This window comes from Mobula birostris, chromosome 12 (assembly GCF_030028105.1).
Source record: "Mobula birostris isolate sMobBir1 chromosome 12, sMobBir1.hap1, whole genome shotgun sequence".
Taxonomy (NCBI): domain Eukaryota; kingdom Metazoa; phylum Chordata; class Chondrichthyes; order Myliobatiformes; family Myliobatidae; genus Mobula; species Mobula birostris.
The window spans coordinates 35,086,763-35,113,152 of NC_092381.1; the positions used below are offsets into that span (position 1 = coordinate 35,086,763).

The window sequence follows — 26,390 nt, forward strand, 5'->3', positions numbered from 1 at the left end:
GACAGATGACGTCTCAGAATACTTCACTGTTAGGTTTTCAAAATAGCAGTTACACGTTAATACAAACAATCCTGTGCCTAATATGGCCAAAATTTGGTGGTAATAAACTTTTTCTAAGTCTTTATATCCTACAAATCAAGTAGTGCTCCAAACTGCCCTTCTGCTGACTATGTTGGCAGTTATATAAAATTGCACATGAATAATCCATGGAACAATATTGTTGCTTAGTACAGGACTACCATGTGACCACTTAACTTTGGTCTCAGTTCAACCAGAACTGCAATACTTTTTTCAAGTATTTACACCATCACAGTCCATATCATTAAAGGAATTCTGCTTCCCTTACAAAAGGTCAAAGTACAATTTTGGCATTCAAAATTTTTATATTCAAGGGATCTATTATCCAAAAGACTTGCTTGCTATTTAGTTTCTTTTTCACACACCAGTTATTTTGTGGCTTTAAGAATCTAGGCTGACAATTCAGACTCAGAGATCAGAGATGCTCTGAATATAGAACAGTACAGGCCCTTCAGCCTATGATGTTGTGCCAACTGTTTAACCAAGATGAATCCAAGCCTTCTCTTCAACATAACCCGCAAATTTTCTTTCATCCACTTGGCTTGACATTTACCTCTCATCATAAGGTAATAATTTTTAAAAATCTCAATACAGGGTATGAGATCATGCTAGTCCTTAAAAAAATTCTGCTTGCATAATACCTTCAAATTAAAGTAAACTTAAATGTCAGTAACATATTTAAGATAGGTTGTCTTGAGGATGAGATTGTAAATACAAACTCCTGCTTTTTTTGCAAATATATTGTCTTCAATTGAAGAAAGCCAGTGTCAAAACAATTAACATTTAAAGAGCATTTTCAACATAGCAGAACAAAATCAGAGCCATAAGGAAGGGTTGTTTAAAAGCCAAATTGAAGAGTGGATTTTAGAGGGTTTGAAAGGATTGAAGCATAACCAGGAGTAAAGATTTATATGGACTTTCAATTAATATGACCTAAATCATCAATAGCACTATAATGAGAGCACAGCAATGGAGAAATTAAGAGGCCAGGGTTATTAAAGGCATTTCTAAACAGCATACTCATCCACAATGGAACAAAAGGCCTTTGAAGACCATTAACAAAAATTGAATCATATGAAGAGGGGTTAGGGCAAATAATTGAAAGTTTGGTTAAAGCTTGTTTCTAGGAATATCAAAGAGAGATGGAAATTCACAGCCTAGGCTGAAGTCACAACAGCCAATAGTGGAAAAATTAATCTGGTTGACCGGGAGGGCAGACACATCAAGAGACGGCAGGAGGAGATCACAAAGATATTAAGTCAAAGAGGGATTTAAAAATGAAGTTGATCATTATAAAATTAAGGAATTCCTTAATCAGTAAAGGATGATAGTTGCATGGGATTAACTGAAAATGAATAAGCAGCAGAGTTTTAGTTGATCGCAAGTTTATGAGTGGGGGAAGCCAGTCAATGCATTAGAATATTTAAGACCGGAGGCAACAATAGATGGGAGCAGCAGCAGGTGAGCTGAGGAAGGTGGAGAGATGGAGCTAACTGGAGAAGGAAATAAATGGTCCACCTAATGGTATGTGAGGTGAGCAGCTCAGATCTTGACTAAACATGTTATTGAGGTTGTGTAATGTATAGCTCATTTTCAGGGAGATTGATTGAATAAATAGCCAAGAATGAAGACAGTGAACTCAATATACTCATGTTTGGGTGAGGTACTCCCTACTTCTCCACTGGTAGAAGCCGGACAAGCAACCTGACAATTTAGGCACATGTTAGGAGTGGAGTGGGTCAAAGAGGTGATGATGGTAGGCTGATATCTGATGTCATCACTGCATGATGCTTTTTCGAACTGTTTGCGCGAGGCTGAACCTCAGGGAAAGGTGAAAGTGTGGTTAGAAAGGTTTACCAAAGATAAGTGCTAAACATGTTTACATGGCAAAATTTATTAAGTTCATTTGAGCTCACATGTGCATTTTACTGACAGATTACTTGTTTTATAAAGTCTTTGCTGTTTGCCTGAAACTTTTCACATTCAAACCAAAATACAAAGTGGGTAATGCATCTTTTAAAATCATTTTATTTAAGTTACTTTCAATATCTTTTTTTAATTAAAAAAAAGATCAACATTACAGCATACAAACATTCCCTGGGCAATACAAAATTTAACTGTAACACACATGGACAATGCACCATTGTTCGTTGAGCAGTGATATTTAGGAATAAGGACAAAGACTTACTGGTTGCACTTTTTGCATGTTAGACTATAAGGACAAATTCATTTCTCCCTTGACCTTTCCAGTCATTATCCACAAAGTACAATATTCCCTTTCTAGAGTCAGCTTCTTTATGGACTATGACCAACTATACTGACCAAACATGCGATCTATACAAGATGGACTAGATTTCTGTTTTTATTCCTCCTCCTCTGTTATGTTCAGAGTCTAATGGGATATTCCACACAGGCTTTTGAAAAACTGTATGGATAGAGAATTAAGCATTCTTCACAACACTAAACACATCTTTCACAGAATCAGGTCATTTCAGAGAGGCAGCCATGAAGGAGTGTACGATAGTAGGATTAAAAAAAAACAAGGTTTGTCACAAAGACTGACCCATTTCATTATTTATCTGAAAAATATTTTGAAGGCAAATATTCATAAAGATACATCACATCCACCTTGATAAACATTTCAATGCCTAGTTTTATTTGAAACAGGTTTTCAAATAATATTTAACATCAGTGGGGAACTGCATCTTAAGCGACAAAAATGTTTTCATTGCAATGTTGGAAAACTAAAAGGATTTTTTTGCATAACAATACATTTACTCTCAAATAGCAAATATAACCACAAGGAAGATCATTGGCACAGGAAAGTGTACGTCTTGAAATTCTTTATGTCAGAGGAATATGTTCCTCTTTTGACAAGATACTGCAATATACTTATTGCAGTCTTTTGAATCAAATGATTATTGGCTACAATTTTGTGTAAACAAAGTTAGCATCATAGGCTATCTAATACATTCAAAATAATTCAGAAGTATTTTAAATGGTCATTAAATCAAAACTATAATGAGTTTTGTCTTAAAGTATTGTATTTGGGTTCAGTAGATACTGCTATTCAAGGCTCTTTGTAGGATCTGAAATAAAAACCCTATTGCACTTAGCACAGCCCTTCATGAAACCTCCATTTTGTCCCTCTTGTGTCTACCCTGATGGGATTCAAATTGGGATGGGTGACCATTTCAGCACTAAATTGGGCAGTTATGCCAGGCAGATCATCATTTGCCCTTTCCAGCTTGGTTGTATTAATAAAAGGCTTAGAAAAATTATTGAATTCCAATTTTGCTACAGTAAGATAAAATGCTGAATTAAGGTCACATTTCAACTTCCAACAGATGTTGACCAGCATTCAGTCACTTACTGGTGAGAGAATGTTGCCTTTAGGTTACAGAGTTGTAACATAACCTTCAGTACTACTTACAGATTTCTATCACAATAAGGCTAATGAATTCATTTAAAATTTACTTCAGAAGCAATAACTCAATGGTCCCATCAGTTCCTCAGATGTTACTTCATATGATATACTGTATATGGTATCATTTTCAAATGCTGAGATGAGTGGGGTGATCCCGCAATACTGCCACAACATTAATTTTCCTTAATTCATGCTTTATCTTGCTGACAATGATAGCACAAGTAATCATCAAGATTTTTTTATTTTTGTGAAAATTTAAATTATTAACAGGAAGGAGGTTAGAATGAATATTTACAATACTGCAGTGTGTGGCAGGGAACCAAGGAAAGAAGAATACAGTCAGGATTAAAAAGGGCATTTATGAATTACAAAGGAGAACTTGTTTGTGGACTCCACGAAAAAGCAGAACTGCTTAAAGGTCTAGTAGTAAGGTTAAAGAGCTGTAACTAAACTGATTGAATCATCTTCTGTTAAGTGCAAAGGAGCTATAGCTGGTGGAAAGAGAAATTTGAATAGTAAGGCACAGAAGGAACATTCTCCTTCTTAAAAAAAATAGTTTATGCAGATCTTGACAATAAAAACTAGCATGTCACTGCAAAATCCCCAGGACTTGACCCCAAGTCTGCCATTCTATGCCCATTCAATCAGACTAGTAGGAACAAAAGTATTCTGTTGGCCTTTTAATGGTGGATTGAAATAACACTTTTGTTTGTTAGGATATCTGGCGGAATGGCCCATTTAGAAGATACATTAGCAGTATGATTCAGTTTACTGTCTCTGATGTGAGTAGAAATGAGATTCAGTTCTTAAACTCAAAAACCATAAAGGAAGATTGGGGCTGAGAGGAAAATTGGATCAGGCATGTTGAAAAGGCAGAACAAACTCAATGGGCCAAAATGGCCTAATTCTGCTCCTAAATTATGGTCTAAAGCAGAATGCTAATGCTTAAAGAGCTCGGGCTGCAGGGTTAGATTACCTGAAGCTAATCTACATTATTTAGTGCAACTTTTCTTTTGGTAAACCAATATGTGACTCAATCCAAAATTCAACTTCTGAGGTTAGTTTATGGCAACTGAAGGTTTACTTTACTGAAAGCGGCAAGAATGAATGTGGGTCCTTCTAAAGAGAGGAGGGAAACAGCTTGTCAAACTTGTTCATTTCTTAGTAGTTACCTCAAGAGGTTAAAATATTGGAGAAGTGTGACTGTAGGCAATCTCATTGTGCTTATCAGGACAAATCAAAGTTAAACAACAAAGGTCTCATGGGAAGAAGGAAACAGGAATTTCTAGACAGTAGACAGTATCTTTTTCCCCAGGGTGGAAATGTCTAAAACCGGAGGGCACGTACTTAAGGTGAGAGGAGGTAATTTCAAAGGAGATGTGAGGGACAAGTTCTTTACTGGTGGGTGCCTGGAATGTGCTGTCTGGGGTGGCGGTAGCGACAGATACATTAGAGACTTTTAAGAAACATTTAGATAGGCACATTAATGTGAGGAAAGTGGAAGGATATGGACATGGTGTAGACAGAGGATATTAGATTAATTGCCCATTTGATTACTAATTTACTTAGATCGACACAACACTGCAGGCTGAAGAGTCTGTTCCTGTGATACAGTGTTCTATGTTCTACTAGAGGGAAAAATCCAGACCTGTTAATACCTAATCAAACAGCATCACACTCATTGGAATAAGTAATGAAAGGAATTAAAAAAAACATGCATCTATGACCTTTGAGTCAACTCCAGCTCCAAAATTGATCAAATAAAAATCTCTAATGTAGATGAAAGTATAGTATTTGGATTTACTTTGGAAAAACTCTCCAAAACGATTTCATAATGCACATGAACATCTTCTGAAGAACTGTTCAAACCTCATTTAAGGAGGCTTTGGGTTGTGAAAATCAGTTAGAAAGATCTATAGAAAATAGAAATGCATATTGGTACTCTAAGGGATGCTTTTTCAGAGACTATGAACAAGTCACAATTTCAAGCAGAGCAGATGGATTTTAATTTCACCTCTGGACTCTGCTGATAAGGCTATCTCTAAAGATGCCAGATGGCAAAAATGAACATATCATTTTGCAACAATAAGACCCCTTTACACTTGCATAGATAATTGTGTGGAATGAAATATTAGTAGCTTCTAATTAATGCTAACCACTTCATTGCCCATGTTAATAATAACTAGTAAAATAATAGACAGTCAAGTAAATCTTCTATCAACCCACTGATGTCCGCATTAGAAGCGATACCATAAATCAACAATCATTTTGGCTCTGGTGAGCATGCAATTTTCAGCATTTTTGCTCATTGGCATTAGAATTATTGAAGTAGACGTTGGCAATTTGCAACTGACAGCACTGTGCAGCTCCTACAGATAGACTGCTAATAAATAGTTAAAAAGACAACTAGGCTAGAAACTAAACAACCAGCACTCTCATTATCAGGTGGCTAATGTACTAAAATTTTATTCTGAGATCCAGCAAAAATAAAAAAGGCACTTGTGGCCATCTGTGCCTTTGGCTTGGTGGTCCTTAGTGGACACTGTCATTTGATGAAAGACTGACCTCCAAGATGTGTTACTCTTGGTATACTGTGACTGTATAGTAAGGCAGAAGATCAAAGGCCTATTCATTAACATATGGCAACAAAAACCTTGCATACAAAAGGACAAACTTAAAAAGTCTCCTGCATTTCACCAAGTAATTCATAAATTGGCACAAAATGGAGGCTAATAAAGTAGTGGTGGGAATAGTATGCAACCCACTCACCACACATTCATTTGTTACCACAATTCAGCCTACACAGTCTCATTAGTTTCCAGTGATTCCCAGGAGGTAATTTACATTATTCTCACTATAATATTCTATGGTAGCCTTTCAGCAGATTCAGCCTGCAATACAGTAGCAAGAGTGATGTAGTCAACCCGCAAATATATCTTCCATATTTCTAAAAAGTTTCAATTAGACTGAAGAAAAAATAATGATCTTAACCCTTAACAGCATTAACCTAAACATATGTCAAAATGTCTCCAGGATGTTGCATCTGTACTTCTGTTCAGTCTTCTTTCACCATTGTTTGTAATTAACAAAGGTTCACATTGGTTGGGTGTTTTAAATTAACCATAGCTTACTTACAATCTAAAAATGAATTTGATTGCAAGTTAGCCAACAATATTTCTAAATAGAGGTGAACATTTTGATTAAAAGCTGATACACTTACATTTTAACAAAGCAAACTGCAACTTTAAAAAAGCTCTTATTGAACATTGTACAAATACCTTAAAAACCTAACCAGGAAATAGTGCTTATTTCATGACTTTACAACATAAATAGTGCTTTAGTACATTTTCCATGGGCTATTGAAGAGATTAATGCACTGTATATTCTGAAGGTGTTCTGTCCATTAAGACATTGCTTAAGTAGCAACCACAGCCCAGCTGCCTATTTCTGAATTCATTTTAATTTCCAAACACTGCCATATTCTATTCATAAATCTACTTGCAGAAGATTGACCAAAATGACTCAAAACTGGCTGCAGATTACTGCTCTTGAAACAAGTCAGGTATTTCTAGTGTAGTTTTATGCTCACTGCCAGTCTAAATCAAAATTTGATAGTGTGGGGATGGCTAGATAAGCTAAGATATCCAGATGTTCTAGTGCGGGAAAAAAAAGGAACATTAAAGTTTACTGTACATGTTTCAACTACTTTAAAGTTGACAAGAAACATAGTGTGTGACAATTTAATTGCTAATCTGCCAAATTTGTGAGATTGGATTTTTGAAAGTTAGTTGCTTGGTTTTCTCACCATACAGATTTCTTATGACTGATCTAGCTACATACCCAGAATTGTGTTAAAGTGGCTCTTAAGCACTAATTAGGTGGCAACCAACCAATCCAATTTTATTTGATTTCAGACTAAGTGGGAATGAGAATTTGCTGTTCTTTTCAGAACCAATAATACAATATATTCCACTGACCCTCCCTGTACAAGTCTACGAATGATCACAGAAAATCTAAAAATTTTCAATATAGGTAAATTAATTTTATTTCCATTGGGGTTACTAGCTTAAACAATTTTCTTCCTTGGTTGGAAAGTGCTGAGAATTTCTTTGTCAAACCCTTATGGGTTAATGCATTGTAAATTCAAATTGATACTTCAACTCAACACACAGAAGCCAAGGAAGAAATGGGTAATTTCTCTCAGGTCCATCACATTAAAGATGGTTTAAATTTCCTATGTCAATTTATCAATTCATGCCAAGCTTCTACTGTAGTGATAATGCCAAAGACATTCCAAGGGTTATATGCTTCACTGACATCTTTCTTTCCCATTCCCTTTTCTCCTAAAACACAAGTAGCCATAACTGATAATTTGACTGTTGCACCACAAACTCAACTATGTAATGGACAAGTGCACAATACCAACAAGATTACTGGTTTAAAAGCAGACAGAAATTCATCAATGAAAGTTTAAATCAAATGTTAACCCTTTTGTAACAATATGTACTACAGGACACACTGGAAATGAGAATCCACCCAACTGGATGGAGTTTACTAAATAGTACTCAGATACAGTGCAAGAGCTTGAGCTGTGTTCTATATTTCTATATGGCTATTCTGTATGTGTCAGTAAATGCTTACCATGCAAGCTCATCTTATTAGTGCCACAGAGAGATGCTAAAAGGATTTTCTACAGAGGAGGAGGGAAGTTTCAGGCAGTTCAGTCTGCAGCAATATGGGAAGAGGCTTGGGTGCAAATCATCTAGTTGCACATGTCACATATAAAGGGAAAAATACAAATTCTTTTAAGACCCTGTGAAATGAAAACAATGAATCTTTCATGGTTATAAACTGTTTGATGTCATGTATATTCTGTAAACCCAGTGATAAATATACATACTATGTAGGTGCCCTCTTTTCTCATAATTTACTGGGTTGGTAACTTAAGACATTGTAATATAACATGCATGAATTTACTAGTGTAGGTGAATATTACACACTTGCCCATAACATATTCTATTTCTATTGTAAAAGGTGTTAAAATGTAATTTTTAAAACAAATTAAGGCCATCTTTAAAACAGAATGCAAATTTATGGTGCGATCAAAATAATGTGATACAAGACATTGTAATGAAACATCAGTTAATAACTCTCCAACTAAAATTCTAACACCTATTGCATAAAGGGCAATAAAGATTAGACTCTGAGCTTCTCAAAACAAAATAAACATTGTTAACATCAATCTCATTGGAAAATGGCAGCTGGTCATATGAATTTTTAAAAAATGAGTGTTGCCTTTATTAAAGGATTAATCTAATATTTAATAATGCTCCAGGTTGCAATTAAAAAATGTAACACAATAGACACACTCATGAAGAGAGTACATTCTTGTTCACCAAGATTCCTCTTTGCAAAAGCACCTGGAACCTATTAAATATTCCAACAAACAAATCGTGACCTAAAATGAACAGATTTATCAGATGCTCTATTATACAAATAAAATTAAATCTCTATAACGTAGTACCACAAAGGATTTTGTTACTCCAAACTCTGGGAACTATAATACACAAATTAACAAGCTCTTCTTTCACCAAGATTGTATGAAAATCTTAATTAAATCCTCCGCAGTTACTACTGAAAGCATTAGATAAAAATTTCCTCTTTCATATATTCACAAGCACAATCAAATTATCCTTCTCCATACAAAATCTTCAAAGAACAAGACAGACTTGCATTAAGTCTTGAACTTCAACTCTTGGCAAGGTTTGCTTTGCAACAGTGCCTGCAATCTGCAACCTGGGAGTCTGTGCACCTTCTCCAAATTGAATGGTGCCTAAAGCCATCTGGTACAGTGCTTAGTCATTCAGCACTAATAAAGTTAATTGACACCAAGCATTGTCCAAAGGAATCTCCAGTTGTTTTTATGGATCCATATCATCAAAATCACTTTTAGATTCACCAAGCATCATTGGTGATTCTGAGCCCTAAGTTTGAAATAAAAACAGAGGCGTTACAAGTCAGACCTTATTAGGCTTAAAAATTGCAGTACCTTAAAGATAACAACACTTGCATGCTGCAAAGCCATGATGAAAAGAGAAATATAGAATGGTTATCTTAGTTTCTTGCATTTGTTCTAAAACTCACTAAACCTTTTGAGATAAAAATATAAAAACATCAAAAACACAGAAGAAATGAGTCACTTGAAACAGAAATACAGATGAATGGCATTTTGAATAAGGCTTTGGACCAGTATATTAACCTCTCTCTTGCAGATGTTCTCAGAAGATCCTGTGCACTGAATTTTAAGACCATAAGACATAAGAGCAGAATTAGGGCATTTGGCTGATTGAGTCTGCTTCACCAATTTTGGCTGACTTAATATCCCTCTCAACACTTTCCTCCCCGTAAACCTTTGACACCCTTACTAATCAAGAATCTATCAACCTCCACTTTAAGTATACAAAATGACTTGGCACCCACAGCCGTCTGTGGCAATGAATTGTACAGATTCACTACCGACTGGCTAAATAAATTCCCCTGCATTTCTGTTCTAATGGAGACATCCCACTATTCTGAGACTGTCCCCTCTGGTTCTAGACTCCCCCACGACAGGAAACATCCTCTCCACATCCGCTGTATTTAGGTCTTTCAATAATTGATCGGTTTCAGTGAGTTTCCCCCTCATTCTTCCAAACAGCGAGCAGCGAGTACAGGCCCAGAGCCATCAAACATTCCTCTCATAGGTTAACTTTTTTATTTCCTAAACCTCTTCTGGACCTTTTCCAATACCAGCACATCCTTTCTTAGGTAAGAGGCCCAAAACTGCTCACAAAATTCCAATGTCTTACAGAGTCTCAGCATTACATCCAGAACTCTTGTGGTCTAAGGGGAACACCTCATGCAAAATCTAAATTCTATGAGAAAGAAAGTAGATGGTTTATTTTTCTTTAGGAATCTATTAATAAAGTTAACTCTGCAGAATATAAATGTAAAATCTGCAATAAAAAACATCAACAGGTCCGCTTTAATCTTTATCTCCTGAGAGGGACTGAATTAGTGTAGTCATTGCATCGTAAAATGCACATGAACTTGAGGGTGGAGGTTTGATACCAAGAAGAATTAAACTGCAATGTATTCACTAATTTATATTAAAATGACAGCATTTTAAAAATAGGACCATGTTTCCATTTTAAAATACACCACTACTTAGATGTTATACTTCCAACTTTGACAATCATTAAATTAATTGCATGGACAAGTTCCTGAGTTGTAAAATACATCAATATTTAAGTTTGTTTTTAATATTTATTATATTGTAAGTTCACAATATTTACCTGTCATTTTATTCATAATATTTTGTAGCTGTTTTCCTGAAATTTACAGTGAATTATTAAGGAATTCCTCTTACCTGTCGAAGAGTTCTATCTCCATTCTCTGCAGCTGGGCTGCCTTCTGAACCATTACTGCTCCCAGATTGTTCCTTCTCATTCAAAAGGGCTGTAGCATAGGCTAATGTATCCTGTTGCAAAATAAGTTGATATCTTAGGGTTTTATTTTGTTGTGACATTTAAATCTAGGCTGTCTTGAAGTCAAGAAAAGTTCTCCAGTTAAGACTGAATTTTAATCTGAAAAGACTTTTTTTATACAGCAATATACACAAGCTCGGGACAACCAAAGTCTTTCCGTAACTGCATAAATATCTTTTGAAGTGCAAAAACTGTTGTTCATTTGTAAAACTGAACAAATAACAGCATATTACAGGCAAAGATCCTTTGACCCACAATATCTATGCCAAACATGATGCCAAATTAAATTAAATCTCTACTGCCTGCACATGATTTCTATCTCTCCTTACCCTGGATATTCATGTGACTGTGGCGACCCACTTTCTGGCACCCACGAACCGACTCACAACAGCGCGTGCAGGCTGAGGGCCGGCCCCAAAAAGGGCGCCAGGCCATCTTCACCAGCAGGGGGAAAATCCCGCACGCGGAAAGGGTCTGGGAATATGCATTCCCTACAGCAGTCCCGCCCAGGGAGGGCGGGAACGGGAAGGCTTTAAAGCAGGTCGCGAAGTTTGAATAAATCTCTTTATCGCAACTCCAACTCACCGACTCCGTGTGGTTATTCTAGCGCTGTGTGTAGTGCACCGCTACATTTGGTGACCCCGACGACCCAAACGATATTTGGGCCAGAGATGACCGATGCTGCATCTGTTCACGCAGTTTCGTTACAACTGCCAGGCTTTTGGCCGCTGAGACCCCGTCTGTGGTTGGAACAGGCAGAAGCACAATTCCACATTTGGCAGATAACCTCGGAGTCCACTCCTTACTACTACGTGCTGAGCTCTCTCAACCAAGAGACTGCTGCACAAGTTGAGGAGTTTATACAGTCGCCCCCGGAGGACGGCAAATACACAGCATTCAAAGCCCTGCTCATAAGGACTTTTGGACTCTCACGGCACAAACGAGCACGCCACTTAATGCACCTGGATGGTTTGGGAGACAGGCCGCCGTCAGCATTAATGAATGAAATGCTAGCCCTGGCTGAAGGACACAAACCCTGCCTCATGTTTGAGCAGGCGTTCCTAGAGCAACTGCCCGAGAACATACACCTGCTGCTGTCCGACACAGATTTCAGCGACCCCCGGGAGGTGGCGGCCCGAGCAGATGTGTTGTGGAATGCCAAGGAGGAGAGAGGGGCATCCGTCGCACAGATCACCAAGCCGCGTACCCAACGACAGACCGGCAGCAGAGCCCAACGAACAATGGTGCTTCTACCACCAGTGGTGGGGCACAGAGGCCCGCCGCTGTAGACCACCCTGCAAATTCCCGGGAAACGCCAAGGCCCAGCCGCCGCTGATGGCTACGGCAGCTGGCCATCAGGACAACCTCCTGTATTTCTGGGACAAGCAGTCAGGACGTCGATTTTTGGTCCACACCGGAGCGGAGATCAGCGTTTTACCTCCAACAAATTACGACACCCGCAACAGGGAACCCAGACCCACCCTGAGGGCCGCAAATGGCAGCACAATACGAACCTACGGCACCCGCACGGTGCGGCTACAGTTCAGCTCCAGCCGGTTCACGTGGGACTTCACACTGGCCGCCGTGGCCCAACCACTCCTGGGGGCGGATTTTCTGCGAGCCCACAGCCTGCTGGTCGACCTGCAAGGGAAGCGACTAGTCCATGCCAAGACTTTTCAAACATTCTCCCTGGGTGAAGCTAAGTTGCCAGCCCCACACCTGGACTCCATCACGTTGTCCAACGATGAATTCACCAGGGTCCTGGCGGATTTCCCATCAGTACTGACATCGCAGTTCATGGCAGCCATGCCCAGACACGGAGTACAGCACCACATCCTGACCCAGGGACCACCCCTCCACGCCCGTGCTCGAAGGCTTCCCCCGGACAAGTTCCGACTGGCGAAGGAGGAGTTCAAGAAGATGGAGGAATTGGGGATCATACGACGGTCCGACAGCCCATGGGCCTCCCCCCTGCACATGGTGCCCAAGGCAACTGGCGGGGGTGGGGGGGGGGGTACTGGAGACCATGCGGTGACTACCGCAGGCTGAACGAGGCTACAACGCCAGACCACTACCCTGTGCCGCACATTCAAGGCTTTGCAGCAAACCTACACGGCGCAAGGATCTTTTCCAAGGTAGACCTCGTCCGGGGATACCATCAAATCCCGGTACATCCGGACGACATCCCCAAAACAACACATCTCCCGTTCGGACTTTACGAATTCCTCCGAATGCCGTTTGATCTAAAGAATGCCACACAGACTTTCCAGTGGCTAATGGACGCGGTGGGACGCAACCTGGACTTTGCATTCATCTATTTGGACGACATCCTCATAGCCAGCAGTAGTCGGCAGGAGCATCTGTCCCACCTCCGCCAGCTCTACTCCCGCCTGAGCGAATTCGGCCTTACAATCAACCCAGCCAAATGCCAATTTGGACTCGATACCATCGACTTCCTGGGCCACAGGATTACTAAAGACGGGGCAACCCCGCTGCCCGCCAAGGTAGACACGGTCCGCAACTTCCCCCGACCCAACACAATCAAAGGCCTGCAGGAATTCGTGGGTATTGTGAATTTCTACCACCGTTTCCTCCCCTCAGCAGCCCGAACCATGCGCCCCCTCTTCACTCTAATGTCGGGTAAGGGCAAGGACATTACCTGGGACAAAGAGGCCGCAGTCGCTTTCGTTAAAACCAAAGAAGCCTTGGCAAACGCCGCGATGCTAGTGCACCCCAGAACGGACGTTCCTACTGCCCTCACGGTGGACGCATCCAACACAGCGGTCGGTGGAGTGCTGGAACAACTCATCGAGGGTCGCTGGCAACCCCTGGCGTTCTTCAGCAAACACCTACGGCCACCTGAACTCAAATACAGTGCTTTCGACCGGGAGCTATTGGCACTCTTCCTGGCAATCCGGCATTTCAGGTACTTCTTAGAAGGTAGGCCCTTCACCGCGTTCACAGACCACAAACCGCTTACCTTTGCGTTCATGAAGGTGTCCGACCCCTGGTCGTCCCGCCAGCAGCAACATCTGTCCTACATCTCCGAGTACACGACAGACATCCAGCATGTCTCAGGAAAGGACAACGTCGTGGCGGACGCACTATCCAGACCTACCATACAGGCCCTGTCCCAGGGGGTGGACTATGCAGCACTGGCAGAGGCACAGCAGGCAGACGCTGAGATCCCCAGTTACAGGACTGCGGTCTCCGGTTTGCAGGTCCAAGACCTCCCCGTAGGCCCAGGTAAGAGAACCCTACTATGTGACGTAGCTACCGGCCAACCCCGCCCCGTTGTCCCAGCAGCCTGGCGCCGGCGGGTTTTCGAATCCATTCACAACTTAGCGCACCCCTCCATCAGGACAACCGTCTGGCTGGTCTCCAACAGATCTGTGTGGCATGGACTGCGTAAACAGGTCAGTGAATGGGCCAAAACGTGCATGCAGTGCCAAACGGCCAAGGTGCAGCGGCATACCAAGGCTCCGCCGCAGTGGTTCGAACCCACCCGCCGGAGGTTCGACCACATTTATGTGGATATCGTGGGGCCCCTGCCAGTGTCGCGAGGAGCGCGGTACCTCCTAACTATGATAGACCGGTTCACCAGATGGCCAGAGGCAGTCCCGCTCACCGACACCACCTCCAAATCCTGCGCCCGAGCACTGATCGCAACCTGGGTAGCCCGCTTCGGGGTACCGGCCCACATTACCTCCGAGAGGGGTGCCCAGTTCACCTCCAGCCTGTGGTCGGCTATGGCCAGCCTTTTAGGATTGCAGCTACACCACACAACTGCCTACCACCCACAGTCGAACGGACTAGTGGAGCGTTTCCACCGTCACCTGAAGTCGGCTCTCATGGCCCGCCTGGAGGGGCCTAACTGGGTGGATGAGCTTCCCTGGGTTCTGCTCGGAATCCGCACGGCACCCAAAGAGGATCTGCACACCTCGTCGGCCGAGTTGGTGTACGGCGCACCCTTGGTCGTCCCAGGAGAGTTCATACCAACCCCAAGGGGGCAAGAAGAGGAACCACAGCAGTCCTGGACAGACTACGGGAGAGGCTCGGTAACCTGGCCCCCATACCCACTTCACAGCACGGACAGAGCCCGACCTGCGTACCCAAAGACCTGCAGAACTGTAAGTTTCTTTTTGTACGATGGGGAGGACACCGGGCACCGCTACAGCGGCCCTACGAGGGGCCGTTTAAGGTGATCAGGAACAACGGATCCACGTTTGTGCTGGTCACTTGGGGGAGAGAGGAGGTTTTCACGGTGGACCGACTCAAATCGGCCCATGTGGACTTGGGCGCAGCCGGTCCAGGCTCAGGCACCGCGGCGCAGGGGCAGACCTCCCAAACAGAGAGGCCGATCCAGACTGTGAACATTGGGGGAGGTATCGCCGGTTCTGGGGGAGGGGGGTTATGTGGCGACCCACTTTCTGGCACCCACGAACCAGCTCACAACAGCACGCGCAGGCTGAGGGCCAGCCCCAAAAAGGGCGCCAGGCCATCTTCACCAGCAGGGGGAAAATCCCGTGTGCGGAAAGGGTCTGGGAATATGCATTCCCCACAGCAGTCCCGCCCCAGGGAGGGCGGGAACGGGAAGGCTTTAAAGCAGGCCGTGAAGTTTGAATAAGTCTCTTTACCGCAACTCCAACTCACTGACTCTGTGTGGTTATTCTAGCGCTGTGTGTAGCACACCGCTACATGACCAGCTTAAATGCCACTATCGTATCTGCTTCCACCACTACCACTGGCAGCCTGTTTCAGGCACCTACAAACTGCGTTAAAAATAAACTGCCCACCCATCTCCCTTTGACATCTCCACCCATTTAGAATGAATGTCTTTCGTTCTTGCCAATTCTACTTTGGCAAAAAAAAGATTTTGACTGTTTAAGGCAACAAATATAAAATACTGGAGGAACTTAGCAGGTCAAGCAGTATCTAGGGAAATGAATCAACAGTCGACATTTCTGGCTGAGATCTTCTTCAGGACTGTCCATCTATGGTCCTTCCTCGTTTTATAAACTTGTACAAGGCCTCCGCTCAGCCGCCAACACTCTCAAGAAAATAAACCAAGATCATCCAACCTCTGCTGATAGCTTTAATCTAGGCAGCAAACTGGTGAACCTCTTCTGTAGTTTTCCAAAGCTTTCATATCTTCCTTTAATTGGGTGACCAGAATTGCACGCAATACTCCAAGTGTGACTTAACCCAAGTTGTATATAGCTGCAATATGACTTCCTAACGCTCATATTCAATCAATGCAAGCATGCAATACACCACTTTAAACATTTTGCCTACTTGTGTGGCCACTCTCAGAGAACCAGGGACTTAGACCGCAAGATCCCTCTATACACTAATATTGTTAAAGGTCCTGTAACCAACTGTATAGTTACACCTTAAACTTGACATTCCAAAGTGCAACACCTCACACTTGTCCAGATTAAACTCCATGTACCATTTCTCTGTCCATATCTATAACTAGTCTATTGTCTGCTGTATCCTTTGACAACCTTCTTCACTCTCTCAACTCCTCTAATCTTTAGGTCATCTTCAAACTGAGAGCCCAATTGGACATATCAAGCCCCACAAAGTGCTTTCTGTGCTCAGAACCATGAGATACAGAGCAACAATGGATGAGGGAGCCTGGAATTGAGTTCCTGCCCTACTTCCATTTGTAGAAATCATGGAAAGCAGAGAGAGAAAAAGTCATTCTGGACCATTCCCTACAGCTTAATTCCAGTTGTTTTGAATCCACAGCAGGTGGAAAAAGAGCAAGCTCAGAACAGTGCAAAAGGGGGTAAAGGGACAGCTTTGCTTGGAAGTAGAGTTAATTCTAAGAATTATTATTCTGTTCCAGCACCTGAAATTGTAGTACAGAGCTAAGGGAATGCAACATTATTAAATCATGGCACTATTCATAAAAACAAAAATAGAAAATAATGGAGATACTCACCTGATCAGGCAGCACCAATGGAGAAAGAAACAAGTTAATGTTTCAGGTCAGTGATGACCTTTCATTAGAACTGGTAAAGTGAGGAAGACAAATCTATCTTAAGTTGCAGAGGGCGAAGTAACAAAAGTGAATGTTTGTGATAGCAGAGATCAATGTTATCTAGGTGAAATTACTGCTCTCAGCGCTGCCTAAAGAGGAGAATTAATGCTGAGTTATCTAGTGAAGTGAACAAAGGGGAATGATAGAAAGTAAAAAAATCAACTTGCCAGAACTATGAGATGCAGAGCGTATCAGTTGCTGGAAATCGAAAAATCCTGGAAATACTCAAAATCTGCAGATCAGATAGCACTAACAACTAAATACAAAACCAAGGTAGATATAGAATATAGAAGATATAGATATAGATAATATATAAATAATTCAATTTTAATTTGATTAGTGATATTCCATATTCCCCCTATACCCCATCTCATACTTCTAAAGCAATGTCAAAGGAATAAAGGGACACTAAAAGAACCATCAATTTTCATTTTGATTGTACAGAAAAGCCAAATAAACTGCCACTCTTTCTTTGCCTGCCATTGTTACAATAAAGAATTGGATTGATTTTATTTCTTACATCCTTCACATACACCAGTAAAAATCTTTACATTACGTCTCTGTCTGAATGCGCAATGTGACGGAGCAAGTAAATGAGGAAGCTGACATACCTGTGCTGAAATTGTGCGCTGAAAAGTCTTTGCTGTTGAGGTTTCATTTGATATGTTGCTTTGCGGGGCCCAATAATGTTCCGACATCTAACCCAAAGGAGGAAAAAAAAAGGTACAATCTTTATCAGTCTCCTGGTATAAGAGTAAGTCTTCAATTTCTTCAATATTTCAAGATACTCCAGAAGCAAGCCAGTTAAAAATTTCAGTAACTTATCAGACATGAGGCCAGTATTGAAGAGCTTGTCACTCTGATCTTTACTTAAATTCTGGATTTTGTGAACAGCAACTCTGAAAGGTTTGGAAAAGTGTTTAAAAACACAAGAAACACAAGGAGCAACTTATTCTACTCCATCGTTCAATAAGATCTTAGCGCCACTGAACTGCATTAACTTAATATCCCTGGATTCCATTAATACCAAAAACCTATCAAAATGTGTTCTGAACATATTTAGTGATTGAGCCTTCAGAGCTTTCTTTAGCTGCAGAGTTCCAAAGATTCATTAACTATCTCAAGGGCTCCTGACTTGGGGAACTATAGGTTGGGATTACCTGCTCTAGCTGAAGAAACCTCTTCACATTCCTGAATAGTATAATATTTAGTTTCGGGTTTGTAATCCCTTATTCCAGACACATTAGCCAAGAGAATTCCATCTAACAGCTATCCTGCATATTCCAAGAGAACTGTGTACTGTTCAAAAAGGTCACCTCACATTCTTCTACTTACTCTACAACATGTCATACCAGAATCAATTGGCAAACCTTTGTTGAATTCTCTAAATCTCAACTATTTTCCTCTTTAGGTAGGAAGACTGGACCAGTACATAATACTTCTATTGCAATTTCACCAGGTCCTGTGTTATTTGACCCAGGTACATTTTGTATTTTCATTCTTTTCAAATGAAGGGCAGCATGCTTCTGGTATTCCTAATTACTCTCTTTCCCTGCATGTTAACAAACTGGGTTCCTCTTTCAAGTCTCACCATAAAAGAAAACAAATCAACATATTTTTGCTACCAAAGGACATCTACAGTGTCTTTTCACTTTAATTTGTCAATGAAACACTTTGTACTCTATACTAATAACAATGCAAACTTGGAAAAAGTACACTTTAACACCATCCAACCTCATTACAATCAAAGACATACATTTTATTATAAATAGTTGGGAAACTGCAGCACCTCACCAGTCACAGCATCCAGCTAAAAATAACATGCTTATCCCTAGTAACAGACAAAAAATGCTGGATGAACTCAATAGGTCAAGAAGCAACTATGGATAGGAATAAACAGTTGATATTTTGGGCCAAGATCCTGCCCGATCTGCTGAGTTCCTCCAGCATTTTATGTGCGTGTCTCTGGATTTCCAGCATCTGCAGAATCTCTTGTTTATCACTTGCTCATTCTACATTTTACTGACCATTAGCTGACATTTAACCCACCCAGTATATTGCTCATAAAAAACTTCCAATCCGATTTTCTTTAATCCCTATGTGGCTAAGAAATGCCTTCTGAAAGACCAACACACATGGGCTGGTTTGTCCATATAATGGAATAACAATTTCATGAGTAATTCTTACAGGTTTTTCACCAATAAAGTGTCCAATCCACTTACTGGTTTCTAAATGTCACGTTAACATTTCCTTGATAATATATTCCAGCATTTTCGAAACCAAAGATGTCAAGCTTACTGCTATCAGAATCAAAGTTAGGTTTAATATTACTGGCATATGTCGTGAAATTTGTTGTTATGCGGCAGCAGTAAATTGCAATACAGTATAATAAAAATTATAAATTACAGTAATAAGTACATATATTAAAAGAAGTTAAACTAAATACGTATTGAAAACAAAACAAAAAGTAGTGAGGTAGTGTTCATGGATTCAATGTCCATTCAAAAATCTGACAGCAGAGGGTAAGAAGTTATTCCTGAATTGTTGAGTGTGTGCCTACAGGCTCCTGTACCTCCTTCCTGGTGGTAGCAACAAGAAGACGGGATATCCTGAGTGCTGGATGTCCTTAATGATGGATACCACCTTTTTGAGGCATTGCTCCTTGAAGATGTCCTGGATGATAGGGAGGCTAATGGCCATGATGCAGCTGACTGAGTGAACAACTTTGTGCAGCTTATTTCGATTCTGTGCAGTGCCTCCCCACCCTCCAACCCCAATACCAGACGGCGATGCAGCTAGTTATAATACTCTCCACTACAGAAATCTGCAAGTGTCTTTGGTGACGTATCAAATCTCCTCAAATTCCTCATGAAATATAGCCACTGTCATGCCTTCTTGGTAACTGCATCGATAAACTGGGCCCAGGATAGATCGTCAGAGATGATTATACCCAGGAACTTGAAATTGTTCACCCTTTCCACTTCTGATCCCTCTACGAAGACTGGCTTGTGTTCCCTCATCTTATCCTTTCTGAAGTCCACAATAAATTCTTTGGTTTTACTAATGTTGAGTTCAAAGTTATTGTTGTGACATCACTCAACAAAAAACAAAGAAAATTGTAAAGCATGAAAAACTAAAAATTCAAACCTGAAATGTCAGCACTTCAGAGTATTTGCTCAGTACTTAGTTGAACCATCTCTCGCAACTATTACAACCAGCAGTTTTTCTGGATAAGTCGCTATTAGCTTTGCACAATGTGACGGAGCAAGATTTGCCCACTTGCAAACTTGCTCAAGCTGTGCCAGATTAGTTGGGGAGTGACAGTGGACAGAAATCTTGAGGTCTTGCCATTTATGTTCGAGTGGGTTAAAGTCAGGACTCTGGCTAGTCCACTCAAATACATCAAATTTCTTCATCTAAAGCCACTCCATGGCTGCCCTGGCAGTGTGCTTTGGGTCACTGCCCTGATGAAAGAAAACCTTCCTTCCTGGTTTAAGCTTTCTGGCAGAGGCTAGCAGGTTTTTATCCAGGATCTCTCTATATTTAGCAACATTAATCTTTCCTGAAAAGCATCCCCATAGCATCCACCACACTTGATAGCAAGAATGGCATTACCTGGCAGATGAGCAGTATTAGATTTATGTACAACTTAGAGTTGAAGCCAAAAAGTTTCACTTCAATTTCATCCGACCACAAGACCTTCTTCCACATCTTTATAGTACCTTCTAAGTGACACTTTGCAATGTCTTTAGGAGCAAGGAGATGCTTTTTTTTCCTAGCCAGGGCTTCTTCCTTGCCACTCTTTCATAAGTACCCTTTATGTGCAAGGCTTTAGAGATTGTGGAGCCGTGAACTTCATCTCCAGTTGCAGCAACTGACTTCTGCAGCTCACTCAGAGTGACTGTTGACATCACAGTAGCCGCTCTTCTCCAGCAACTAAGTAGAGAGGGGTGGCCCATGTAGGCAGAGTGGCTGTGGGATTCACAGTTTTCCATTTTTTCACGATGGACTGCAATGAGCTCCGAGGTATGTTCAGTAGCTTCAAGACAGTCTTGCGTCCCCAAATTTGTGCTTCTCTGTTATTATTCCCCTGACTTGTTTTGAAAGCCCTTTTGTCCTCATTTTGATTTGGTCTGTTAAAAAACTACCAAACTGTTGGACCTAACAGAGAGCGGTTGTGTTTATTCTTATGGATTCACTGAAAGCAGGTGATCTTCCAATATCAACACATATTGATGAACATTAACAATCAATAAATAAGGTAATATATTTCTCCTGCAGTAGGTCAGTGTAGTAATTACAAAGGCGATGAATAATTTTTTAGCCTCACAATATTGGTTTTCAATTTTCAGTAAGCTGTTGACAGCTTTTGGAATTTTTCTTTTGATTTGACATGATGCACAATGTTTTGTAGATTAGCTCAAAAAATTACTTCGATGTATTTGAAACTAAGCAAATAAGACAGTAAATTGTGAAAACAGTTGTGAGCAGTGAATACTTTTTCAAGGCACTATATATATATAAAACTATTATATAATGATCCCTAGAAGTCCCATATCTACCAGATACTCAACCATCTCATTACAGAATACTAAATCTCTCATTTAAAGAACTTCCTTTAAATAGTCTCTAACCTGATTTTTCCTCCCAACAGATTCTACTAAAACTGCTGAGTGTTTCCAGCATTTTCTGCTTTTATTCCATGAATTTGTACTGTGCATTACTGCTAATAATTTGGTTGGTCTTTCTATATGTAGGTTCTCTCTCTCTCTAGCTATCCATCCCGTAGGATCATGATGGTTCCTTTCAGTCAGTTAGGGGGTGTGATATGTGCATCCTGGAGAGGCTGTACAGGACGATCCTTGACAGCGACTGCCCTTGCCACATACTTGGCAGGTGAGGCCTGGAGGGGCAGCAGGGGCAGAAGCTCTGCTGTGGCGCTTCCTGCGTCTTTCCTCTGTTGCCTCGTTGAGCTTGTTCTCAGCAGCGTCCACACCTTTTCTGATGCCGTCCCTCCACTGTGAATGATCTTGAGCCAGATCCTCCCATGTTGATGGGGCAATGTCAGCTTTCTTGAGGCTCCTGTGCAGAACATCCTTGTACTGTAGTTGCTGGCCTCCTTGTTTTCGGGTACCACTGGACAGTTGGCCGTACAAGATGTCCTCGGGCAGTCTTCCATCGGGTATCCTGACAACATGCCCTGCCCAGCACAGCTGGGCAGACATCACCAAGGTTGGAACTGCTGGCATTCCGGCTCGAGAGAGGACTTCAGTATTGGAGACCTTGTCTTGCCAGGTGATCTTCATCAGAGAACGCAGGTGACGCTGTTGTAGTTGGTCAAGCTGGCGTAAGTGTCTCTGATATGGGCACCATGTCTCACATCCATATAACAGGTTGATATGACAACGGCCCTGTATACCTTGCACTTGATGTTCTGTGACCAAACCCGGTCTTTCAGCTGACCAAAGGCAAAAAAGGCTTTTCTGTTTCTTGACTCAATCTCTACATCCAGAGAAGCTGAGGATGTTATTACGCTTCCCAGGTAGCAAAACTTGTTGACAGCATTGAGATGAGTGTCATCAATGTTGGATGACAGTTGGTTCTTCGTAGCTTGAGCCAGGAGCCAGTCAGTACAAAACTTCCGTGTTAAGGTAACCATGATTATTGTATTAACAGAGCCAGAGATGGTGTCTTTTGGTGTGCAACTCCTCTAAAGACACCTCTAGGCCTTTCTGCCATCTACAAGGCAGACATCAGGAATATGATTCAATACCCCCTCCTGGCACGCTGGCTGTTTGTCCATCTTGTTGTGTGTGTGGCCTTTCATTGATTCTATTGCTTCTTTGTATTTACTGTGAATGCCAGAAAGACGAATCTCAGGGTGGTATTTGGTAACATCTATGTACTTTGATAATAAATTTGCTTTGAACTTTGGCTGCACAAGTGTAGCATCAACAACACTGAAAACACTTGACACAATCTGGGACAATTTAGATCACTTGATTTTGCAGTCTCTCTAAACATTTATTTGGTCCAACACTGCTATACGGTGGCTGCAGTTTCCACTATCAGCAAAATGCACAGCAGTTGCCCAATAACAGCACCACACAAACCTACAGCCCCCATCACAAAATAGGATAAGGGCAGGAAGTGTACGGGAATACCACTACTGCAGGTTCCCTCTTCTTCCCACCACACCATGACCTTGAAATATATTGCATGCCCTGCAATGTCACTGGTATAAATTCCAGAACATCCCAGCAAATAGCACAGCAGGAGTACGTTCACCAGAGAGACTATAGGGATTTAAGGTACAGGATTACGATTACATTCACAAAGGCAACTAATGCTGGCTTGCTGTTGATGACCATATTCCAAAAATACTTAAACTTAAAAACAGATTAACAAATGTGTACCTCATCTTATTGAACATGACTTTTGGTAAGATGGCAGGACATTCGGGGACTCTATGGGGACTACCAAAAGCGTTGTTGTCTTTTTTAAAATGTCTTTTTTACGATTGCAAGACACCGCTGGATATTAAGAACTTCAACTACTGCAGAAATGCCCCATCAGCAAGTTGCTCGATAGCAGAGCAGCTGGACTTGGTGTGGACTGTTTGCTGCCAGCTACAGAAAGGCATCAGAGTTGGTGCACAAAGGCGGTGTCCTGTCTAACACTGAGTGATGATCTTGGATGTTTTTCTTGTGATCGCAAGACTTTGCTGGACATTGGCAATGTAGAATACTGCAAATCTGGTTCATTGGAGAGACTGACAGTGGGGGAGCTGCACGGCTGTGGACTAGGCTCACGCTGGGGCTATTTTTTGCTAAATGCAACCGTATGTTTATTGCTATCTTATATTTGCTATATGTGCCTTGTACTGTGTATGACTATACGACTGGGCTTTGCACCTTGGCTCCTGAGGAATGGTGTTTCGTTTGGCCATATTCATCATGTCGAACGACAACTAAACTTGACCATTCCCTGATTTATACTATGGCCTATCATACAATTACTGTTTGTGAACCCAGATAAAACTCCTAACAATAATTTACTGTTAAATTTATTGTGTCTTAGACTACTCTCCCAAAATAATTTATTTTACTAATTGATTTCCCAAACGAAGATCCTTCTCTTGTCCTTTAATCCATTTTTTAACATCAAGACATAGTACTGTCCTTTGCTAATAATTATAAATTAAAAGACATTAGAGATTCAAAGAGTTATGTGCTATCAAATATGGTTCAGGCAATGGTTGAGAATACTGATTTCCACAAATGTAGTAAGAGGATAGAGCTCATCCAATGACATGGAGTCAATGAAATGTAGTAACAATATAGAGTACTTACCTTTTTCTGTAACCACTGCACAGCCCAGCTCCAGTGATGGGGATGTTCACGAAAGTAGTCCTTTGCAGCTGGACATCTATTAAATATTAAAGCAAACAATTATCTTGGAATGAGGAAAAGCAAAATTAAAATAAAACCAAAGATCTGGTTAAATTAAACAAAGTAGCACTTGCTACTCTCAAAAACCTAGGTATAAAGCAGAAAGACAGTTTAAGATGAATTCTAGAGATGAGAGTGACTGCTCTTGACATGAAAGCAAAATTTAGAAGTGTGGTATGGCCAAGCTTTGGTAAAACTGAAGTAAATTAGCATCATTGGAATAATTGTCCAATGGTCAAACATAAATCAAACCATGCATGAAGGTGGCAAGATCTAGACAGTGTTCAGGTACAGAATGGTAAGTGGGAAATAAAAACATACATCACATGAGCGCCCAGCCTCAACCATCTCCATAGAGATATGCATAAAACTAGCCATAAATTGGCACGCATTTGAACCAGAGGAAGGAAACATGTGGTACAATAAGTATGTTCTTTTTAAAAAAGGCAAACTGTTTAGCAATTGTGGTGACCAACTAAGTTATTAACTGCTGTTCTACATAAACTGGAAAGATCTTACACAGGTGACAAGTTCCTAGGACCACAAATAATTCAATACTTCATGAAATACATCAGTGCCTGATCACCATTCAGATCTATCTAGAATGTAAAGTGGTCACCTTTTTCTCTCAAATATGATGGGTTTTCCCCTCCCTACTTGAGTATCCTCTTGGCTAAGAACCTCTGAAATATCAGTGCTCTTTTATATCTAGGCTGTGTTGGCACGTGGCCAAGTGGTTAAGGCGTTCGTCTAGTGATCTGAAAGTCGCTAGTTCGTGCCTTGGCTGAGGCAGCGTGTTGTGTCCTTGAGCAAGGCACTTAACCACACATTGCTCTGCAACGACACCGGTGCCAAGCTGTAAGGGTTCTAATGCCCTTCCCTTAGACAACATTGGCGGCATGGAGAGGGGAGACTTGCAGCATGGGCAACTGCTGGTCTTCCATACAACCTTGCCCAGGCCGGCACCCTGGAAACCTTCCAAGGTGCAAATCCATGGTCTCAGCAGACTAACGGATGCCTATTATTATATCTAGGCTAGTAATCAGATCCATTAGCAATCTCTCCATCATAGGTGCCATGATTTCAAGCTATTATAGTCCTAATTTTTGAAATCCCATCCTTCTTGACTGCCTTTATGAATCTTCATTAAAAAAAAGCCTTTTGTCACCTGCCCTAATATCATCCTCTGTTTCAACATGCAGTTTTATTTAAAAATGCCATTGAAACACCCTTGAGGCATTCTGACAAGTTAAAGGTGCGCTACTGTATGAAAATACGATATTCCCCAGAAGTGATTTCCCCTCATTTAAACAAATACTTCCGCTCAGTGGTTACTGTAAGTCAACACAAATTTCCTTGATCCAAGTTCCTGGGATGGAACCAGTGAATGAAGTCAAGTTTCTTAATATCAAATATGGAACTGAGAAAGATGGGAGCATGTGGTGTGAGAAAAAAAATATCAGCCTAAAATATCAACTTCACTTTCTATTATCATTAAATGCTCCCTGACCATTTGGCAGGTAGCATCCAATGAGGAAGCTGAATGCTGCCACCATATTTTATTTCAGATTTCTAGCCACTACAACATTTTATATTGTTTCTCAATTGTTCCCAGATTAATTACACTCTCCATGATACCTTGCTCTCTGGTTTTCTTTCAAGAACAAGCCAGACACAATACCTGACAATATAGTCAACGTAACTTCCATCTTGTCTACGGCAAGCGATACCAAAGAATTGCTCCAAAAAAGGCCATAGGTAGGTATAAATAATGAAAAATGCCTGGATTGTGTACTCGACAATGTTGTAATGGACTCAGACTATACAGCCGTTGCTTGAAAGTTTGTTTGTAACTTGTA

At 41.1% G+C, this 26,390-nt stretch overlaps 1 protein-coding gene across 2 annotated transcripts in view; it reads right to left on the minus strand.

The window, feature by feature from the left end:
• Positions 1-2,088: 2,088 nt before the first annotated feature.
• usp24 (ubiquitin specific peptidase 24) overlaps positions 2,089-26,390 on the minus strand; it is a 255,619-nt gene continuing 231,317 nt past the window's right edge. For both annotated transcript variants that reach the window (XM_072273615.1, XM_072273614.1), the window contains exons 64-67: positions 24,433-24,508; positions 17,692-17,778; positions 10,914-11,024; positions 2,089-9,489 (exon numbers count right to left, since the gene is read on the minus strand). In XM_072273615.1, the coding sequence (XP_072129716.1) occupies positions 9,427-9,489; positions 10,914-11,024; positions 17,692-17,778; positions 24,433-24,508 (337 nt within the window). In that variant the 3' untranslated portion in view covers positions 2,089-9,426. The remainder of the gene's footprint in view (positions 9,490-10,913; positions 11,025-17,691; positions 17,779-24,432; positions 24,509-26,390) is intronic.